Here is an 8,768-nt window from a genome sequence, read left to right on the forward strand (position 1 = left end):
TGAGTTTGGCACTAGAAATATGATGGTGTTTTTGATCCCATTCCAGCGGTGTGACTATAGGCCACATACTGTCCCACTTTTCGGCTGTCTCACCCTTTATGTCAAGGGGGATCTATTTGGATGCCAAGGCAACAAGCAGTCAGAGATGTACTCATATATATATATTTTTTTACTATGTCTCTCCACCTCTCTCCCTCTATCTTGCTCACTGTGTATCCTCCTGTCTCCAAATCTCTCTCTCGCTCTCCCTACCACCCACCCTCTCCTTCATGTTCACACTCTGACCCATTCCCCCACCCACTCTCGCCCCTGGCGTTTGTCCCTTCCCTTCCTCTCTCTTTCCTCTACCCTTCTCTCCCTCTCTCATTCTAATTTATGATACCCTTCCTCTCTCGCTCACTGTTTCATATAATCTTCTCAACACTGTGCACTCCCTCTCTCCCCCTCTCCATTCTCTCTCTCCTCTTCCTCTCTCACCCTCCACTGGCTCACCTCTTCTCCCCTCCTCCTTTCTCTCCCCTCCTCTCTCCCTCTCTCCATTCCATCTCTCTCTCTTTCATCTACTCCTTCCCATGTCTTTCTCTGCCTCTCCATTGCCTCTCTCTCCCCCTTTCCCTCCCTCTCTTTTTCACTCCATCCCCTCCTCTCCCCCTTCTCAGGGCTCAGCCTGGTGGTGGGCCTGGTCCTCTACATCAGCAGCATCAATGACGAGGTGATGAACCGGCCGCGTGAGCCAGAGCACTTCTTCCACTACCACTACGGCTGGTCCTTCGCCTTCGCTGCCAGCTCCTTCCTCCTCAAAGAGGTCAGCACACCCGTCCGCCTGCTAGTGTAGTGCCCGACCGCTAACTACTAACCTCTGCTAACTGATAACCGACATCTAGCCTAGTGCTTCACTGTTAGGACCCCCCCCCCCCCAAGCTCACATCAATATTCATAAATGTTAATAGCGCACTCTTTAGGGCGACAGCTATGTCACAGCGGCAGCTTAAAATGCTGCTGTTGTCACTTGAATATATAGTTCGCTAGAGGGCTTTTCTTTTTCTCCAGACCCTCTGCAGCGGCAGGACGAAGAGGAGGGGGAATAGCGCTTAGCACCAGCGTTGACATGCTCAAGTTTCAAGGATGTTGTACTAAGATGTCGGTGATGAATAGTGGATGAGGTGTAAATGTTTGTGCGGATGTTTGGCGCAACATGAATGCAGTTTTGATAATGAGTTATTACACGGAGGAGCGGTTTGGTTGAGTCTGAGCACTGTAAACAACAGCTGGTGCATAAAATCTAATACTAAGGAAGTCTCGAGGTTTTGCTCGCCGGAGGTAGAGTATCTCATGATAAACTGTAGACCACACTATTTACCAAGAGAGTTTTCATCTATATTTTTCGTAGCTGTCTATCTACCTCCACAAACCGATGCTGGCACTAAGATTGCACTCAATGAGCTGTATAAGGCCATAAATAAACAGGAAAACGCTCATCCAGAGGCAGCGCTCCTAGTGGCCGGGGACTTTCATTCATGGAAACTTAAATCCGTTTTACCTAATTTCTACCAGCATGTTAAATGTGCAACCAGAGGGAAAAAAACTTCAGACCACCTTTACTCCACACACAGAAACGTATACAAAGCTCTCCCTCGCCCTCCATTTGGCAAATCTGACCATAACTCTATCCTCCTGATTCCTGCTTATAAGCAAAAACTAAAGCAGGAAGCACCAGTGACTCGGTTAATAAGAAAGTGGTCAGATGACGCAGATGCTAAGCTACAGGACTGTTTTGCTAGCACAGACTGGAATATGTTCCGGGATTCTTCTGATAGCATTGAGGAGTACACCACATCAGTCACTGGCTTCATCAATAAGTGCATCGATGACGTCGTCCCCACAGTGACCGTACGTACATACCCCAACCAGAAGCCATGGATTACAGGCAATATCCGCACTGAGCTAAAGGGTAGAGCTGCCGCTTTCAAGGAGCGGGACTCTAACCCGGACGCTTATAAGAAATCCTGCTATGCCCTCCGACGAACCATCAAACAGGCAAAGAGTCAATACAGGACTAAGATTATATCGTACTACACCGGCTCTGACGCTCGTCGGATGTGGCAGGGCTTGAAAACTATTACAGACTATAAAGGGAAGCACAGCCCTGAGCTGTCCAGTGACACAAGCCTACCAGACGAGCTAAATCACTTCTATGCTCGCTTCGAGGCAAGCAACACTGAAGCATGCATGAGAGCATCAGCTGTTCCGGATTATTATGTGATAATGCTCTCCGTAGCCGATGTGAGTAAGACTTTTAAGCAGGTCAACATTCACAAGGCCGCAGGGCCTGATGGATTACCAGGACGTGTACTCCGAGCATGCGCTGACCAACTGGCAAGTGTCTTCACTGACATTTTCAACATGTCCCTGACTGAGTCTGTAATACCAACATGTTTCAAGCAGACAACCATAGTCCATGTGCCCAAGGACACTAAGATAACCTGCCTAAATGACTACCGACCCGTAGCACTCACGTCTGTAGCCATGAAGTGCTTTGAAAGGCTGGTCATGGCTCACATCAACACCATTATCCCAGAAACCCTAGACCCACTCCAATTTGCATACCGCCCCAACAGATCCACAGATGATGCAATCTCTATTGCACTCCACACTGCCCTTTCCCACCTGAACAAGAGGAACACCTACGTGAGAATGCTATTCATTGACTACAGCTCAGCGTTCAACACCATAGTGCCCTCAAAGCTCATCACTAAGCTAAGGACCCTGGGACTAAACACCTCCCTCTGCAACTGGATCCTGGACTTCCTGACGGGCTGCCCCCAGGTGGTAAGGGTAGGTAACAACACATCTGCCACACTGATCCTCAACACGGGGCCCCTCAGGGGGTGTGTGCTCAGTCCCCCTCCTGTACTCCCTGTTTACCCATGACTGCATGGCCAGGCACGACTCCAACACCATCATTAAGTTTGCCAACGACACAACAGTGGTAGGCCTGATCACCGACAACGATGAGACAGCCAATAGGGAGGAGGTCAGAGACCTGGCCGTGTGGTGCCAGGATAACAACCTCTCCCTCAACATGATCAAGACAAAGGAGATGATTGTGGACTACAGGAAAAAAAGAGGACTGAGCACGCCCCCATTCTCATCGACGGGGCTGTAGTGGAACAGGTTGAGAGCTTCAAGTTCCTTGGTGTCCACATCACCAACAAACTATCATGGTCCAAACACACCAAGACAGTCGTGAAGAGGGCACGACAAAGCCTATTCCCCCTCAGCAGACTGAAAAGATTTGGCATGGGTCCTCAGATCCTCAAAAAGTTCTACAGCTGCACCATCGAGAGCATCCTGACTGGTTGCATCACCGCCTGTTATGGCAACTGCTCGGCCTCCGACCGCAAGGCACTACAGAGGGTAGTGCGTACGGCCCAGTACATAACTGGGGCCAAGCTTCCTGCCATCCAGAACCTCTATACCAGGCGGTGTCAGAGGAAGGCCCTAAAAATTGTCAAGGACTCCAGCCACCCTAGTCATAGACTGTTCTCTCTGCTACCGCACGGCAAGCGGTACCGGAGCGCCAAGTCTAGGTCCAAAAGGCCTCTCAACAGCTTCTACCCCCAAGCCATAAGACTCCTGAACAGCTAATCATGGCTATTTGACTATTTGCACTGCCCCCCCACCCCACCCCATCCCCCTCTTTTACGCTGCTGCTACTCTGTTTATTATTTATGCATAGTCACTTTAACTCTACCCACATGTACATATTACCTCAATCACCTCGACTAGCCGGTGCCCCCGCACATTGACTCTGTACTGGTACCCCCCTGTATATAGCCTCCCCAACTGTTATTTTATTTTACTGCTGCTCTTTAGTTATTTGCTTTTATTTTTTTTACTTAACGCTTTTTTTTATTTAACTTTTTCTTTAAAAAACTGCATTGTTGGTTAAGGGCTTGTAAGCATTTCACTGTAATGTCTACACCTGTTGTATTCGGCGCATGTGGCAAATAACATTTGATTTGATTTGTTATGTCTTCAGTGCATTGCAGGGTAGCTTGCTAAGACGCTAAGAGGTTTGTGCATCATATAAACTTATTCCACAGTTGAAAATAACGTATGCATGTAATATTATTAAAATGTTAAATATTTTATATTGATTCAATTATTTTTTATAGATCTTTCAGGATGCTAAATTACATCCTGTTGTATTGAGGGGTATTGTGCTTTATTAAAGGCCAGTGCAGTCAAAAACGAGATTTTCCTGTGTATTATATATATTTCCACACTATGAGGTTGGAATAATACTGTGAAATTGTGGAAATTATTACAATGCCCTTTTAGTGTAAGAGCTGTTTGAAAAGACCGCCTGAAATTTCAGCCTGTTTGGGTGGGATGGAGTTTTGGCCTGCCTGGTGACATCACCAGGCGATAAATTAGTTAATATACCAATAAGAAAGAGCATTGTTTTCAGCTTTCCCCTCCCCACTCAGACCACTCCCAGACAGTCTTAGCAAAATTCTTGCTTGAGAAATGGCTCTTTGCTAAGAAGCAATTTTTCTTTCTTTTTGACAATTTTAATTTAAAACAATCACGGTAAGGTACTTAATTGTTACCCAGAAATGATTTGATATTGAGATAAAAACGGATGCATTGGACTTTTAAATGTTCCAGTATTTATTGTATTTCATGGCCCAGTACTGTATGTCATTTATTTATAATATTATTTATTTTTAGTTAGGCTTCTTTTTGCTGTGGCTCATAGTGTGCCTGATGTATGTATGATGGCCCAATGTGTCACTTATGACTTCATTATGATGGTGTTTCAGTGTTTCATGTCATGTATTAATATGAGTCATGGTATCTCATAGTGTGCTTGCTCTGCTCTCTCCCAGGGGGCCGGGGTGATGTCAGTGTACCTCTTCATGAAGCGCTATGCCGAGGAGGAGATGTACCGGCCCCACCCATCCCTCTACCGCCCCCGCCTGTCCGAGTGCAGCGACTACAGCGGCCAGTACCTTCACCCTGAGTCGTGGCCTCCTCCGAAGCGGGGCCGCAGCGCGTCTGAAGTATCCAGCGACATCTCCATCCAGCTGAACCAGACGCCCCCGCCCCCGCCGCCCAAGGGCAGCTCCCTGCAGCAGCAGGCCCCGTCCTCTGGCCCTTCCTCGGGCGCCAGCTACCAGCAGTCCTCCTCCTCCTCCTCCTACCCCCACCACACCATGTCCTCCCACCCCCTCCACTCCAGCCACCACACCATGTCCTCCCACCCCAGTGGGCCCCCTCCCCAGTGCATGCCCATGGCCATGCCACCCTCTGCCCAGCCCCCTCCCCGCTACCACCAACACATGCGCATGAGCGCCTCACCATGCTAGAAGGGGGGAGTGAGGGATGAGGGAGGGAGGGGAGGGGGTATAGACAGAGCAGGGCTTGGCTCTGTCATACGTCCAACACACAGAGACAGATGCAAACACACTCACACACACGTACACACACAAACACACAGATACACGCATGAAGTGTCGGAGGAGAGATGGAAGAGGGGATGAAGGAAGGAGATTTAGGAGAAAAAGGGGAATGAACGAGGGAAAGAAAACGAGGTGGGTGGAGGATGATTCATAATTAATGCTGTGCCTAAGATGAAGACAGACATTTTAAACGAGGGAGGGAGAGAGGGAGGGAGAGAGGGAGGGATATGATAATTATTTACACAATAAGAAAAAGAGGGAGGAGAAGAGGTGAGTCGGTCTATGAGAAAAGGTGCTGCTGTTTCAGAAGAAAAAGAATACGATGCATTTCAAGCACTAACACACACAAGAATCAAGAACAAATTGTATATGCATAGAGATTTATACTTAAACTGTATAGACATTTTTCTTTCTCTAAGTCCTGGAAAAACAAATGTTGAAATCTTAACCATGTTTGTCTTTCATGAGATGTGTATTCCTGTATGATTAGTTCTATAATTGTTTTTATTGTTCGTATTTGAGAGGCAAGCGTTGTGGGTACGAGGACAGAAATCTGAGACTTCTGAAGATCATTCAAGAGGGTTCTGTGACTGTACATACTGTAACATCTCAGATTCCCCTCTGCAGTAGCATTCTTGTACTACCGGTACACTCTTAGAAAAAAGGGTTCCTAAATGGTTCTTCGGCTGTCCCCATAGGAGAACCCTTTTTGCTTCCAGGTAGAACCCTTTTTGGTTCCAGGTAGAACTATTTTTGGTTCCATGTAGAACCCTCTGTGAAAAGGGCTCTACATGGATTTTAAAAGGGTTCTACCTGGAACCAAAAAGGTTCTACCTGGAACCAAAAAGGGTTCTTCAAATGTTTCTCCTATGGGGACTGCCGAAAACCCCTTTTAGGTTCTAGATAGCACTTTTTTTTTGAGAGTGTATAAATGTCCAGGTCATAGGCTTCAGCATCCATTTTGGAATCCATAAAAAACACTTGAATTGTTGTTTTATGTTTTTGACTAAAATGTTATGATAACAAAGAAAATCCATAACTTTCCATCATTTATAAATATTTACGACTGAGAATATAAAAAAGCACCCATTTTACTACCAAAAATGAGAGCATATTTGCAGATTCCATGAGACATATGATCCTCCTTTGATTGCTAATTAGCTTGAGTGTTCATATTCTGTAGCACATGGCTGCTTACCAGTAGAGTATCTTTCTTCTCTTTATAGTTACCAAAAGAGCTTCCCATATAGCAATGGAGTAGATTGATTAAGTAAAGACTGTGTTTGTTTTGAAATGTTGACTTCTCCTTCTGACTGTGACTGGGTGTATATAATACATGTTGCCTATGCAGCCTACCCACTCTGCACTACATGTTTACATTCTATTCTAATGTTTATTGGTATCCTTATACTAAATGCAACACACATGCGCACACACACACAAACCAGCTGCAACAGTCCTGCTATAACTACAATTACTACTACTACTATTTCTACTACTAATATCAAAATAAAGATTGTGACCATTATCATTAGCTATGTTTATAAACACCTGTATTATAATAATAATAATGTAAGTAAATGCATCTATATATGTATCTATAATAAAACCATAGAGGATGTGAGAGAAAGAAAGTGAGTGGTTGATAAGAGTTTAACAATGTCTAATATAATACACAGAAATATACACTGAGTGTACCGAACATTAGAAACACCTTCCTAATATTGAGTTGCAGCCTCAATTCAACGGGGCATGGAAAGCGTTACACATGGTTGCTTGCCCATGTTGACTCCAATGCTTCCCACAGTTGTGTCAAGTTGGCTGGATGTCCTTTGGGTGGTGGACCATTCTTGATACACACGGGAAACTGTTGAGCGTGAAAAACCCAGCAGCGTTGCAGTTCTTGACACAAATCGGTGCGCATGGCACCTACTACCATACCCCGTTCAAAGGCACTTAGATCTTTTGTCTTGCCCATTCATCCTCTGAATGGCACATATACACGATCCATGTCTCAATTATCTCAAGGCTTAAAAATCCTAATTCAACCTGTCTCCTCTCCTTCATCTACACAGATTGAAGTGGATTTAACAAGTAATAATCAATAAGGGATCATAGCTTTCATCTGGATTCACCTGGTCAGTCTATGTCATGGAAAGAGCAGGTGTTCTTAATGGTTTGTATACTCAGTGAATTTCACAGTAGCGTCTGTTAGTGAATTAAGGTCTAAACGAGAGCAAAACATGACCAATGGGTCTCTGTAGCACCACCTACTGCTGTTGCTTTGAGTTTGATTGCTCTACATTGCGGTTGAACTTTGCCTTTTGTGTCATGACATGCTCACTTTTCTAGGGAACTGATAGCAATTCCTGACTTGGGGGATAGAAGAAGATTTATAACAAAGTCTTGCAATATCTCCCTACAAATAGTGAACAGATCAATTTGAGACATTGAATTGCATTCCAATTGTTTTCCTAATACGATGTGGTTGTTTTTCGGAATTCCAGATATTTTCATGCAATCAGATAACTTGATCAAATGTTTTTAAATATCTATATTGTTTATTATGTAGCAGATGCACATACACATGTGATGAAAGGTAGCATTATTTTGTTTGGGACCCAGGACAGCAATGTGCAGCCTATAATATAATATAGAGTAAAATATATTAATGCATTATCAAAGAACTGGACTGGCTCCTGCTGGAGAGAAAATTATAACAAAATAATAACTAATATTTGTAGCTTGTTCTATGATCATAATAGGTAGAATAGTATAGTGGTGTAGTTTTATTAACCCTATAGTGTAAAATATAGTAGGCCTGTTATGATTTGGTGTGAGAGGTTGATTGATTGATTGAGAGAGAGAGCGAGAGAAAAGAGAGAGAGAGAGAGAGAGGTGACAGGGGTAGCTATAAGAATAGTTTAAAAAGAATACTAAAGCAATTTTGTATTTTGTCAATGGAATATTATCCTCTGTTGTTTTTCCTCATTAAACTACTCTGTTAAATTGAGGTTTATTTTCAGAGAGCCAGGTCTTGACTAGACCGTAAATGTTATTAAAGTTGAGGACGATTGGGGTTTTCTGTAGCTAAGGTGAGATTCCGTTTATTTCTCCATGTTTGTCTTTTTTTCAACTGTTCATTGATTTCCTCAAGCTCCTTTTATTGCCTTCACTTCTTCCTCCTCTCACTGCCCATCCTCATATCCTACCGTTTGAACTTTATTGATCATTTCTCTTGGTTTGTCTCTCAAATCCCCATTAATGTAATGTGGGGCAGACTTGTTCTACATGTCTCTT

General features: G+C 44.3%; 1 protein-coding gene across 1 annotated transcript in view; it reads left to right on the plus strand.

The window, feature by feature from the left end:
• The window catches only part of LOC121585572 (voltage-dependent calcium channel gamma-7 subunit), a 30,781-nt gene extending 24,970 nt beyond the window's left edge, over nucleotides 1-5,811 (plus strand). The window contains exons 5-6 of the mRNA XM_041901897.2: nucleotides 660-805; nucleotides 4,896-5,811. Of these exons, the coding sequence (XP_041757831.1) occupies nucleotides 660-805; nucleotides 4,896-5,375 (626 nt within the window). The 3' untranslated portion in view covers nucleotides 5,376-5,811. The remainder of the gene's footprint in view (nucleotides 1-659; nucleotides 806-4,895) is intronic.
• Nucleotides 5,812-8,768: the final 2,957 nt, after the last annotated feature.

The sequence above is a fragment of the Coregonus clupeaformis genome, chromosome 17, assembly GCF_020615455.1.
Source record: "Coregonus clupeaformis isolate EN_2021a chromosome 17, ASM2061545v1, whole genome shotgun sequence".
NCBI classification, from domain to species: Eukaryota; Metazoa; Chordata; class Actinopteri; order Salmoniformes; family Salmonidae; genus Coregonus; species Coregonus clupeaformis.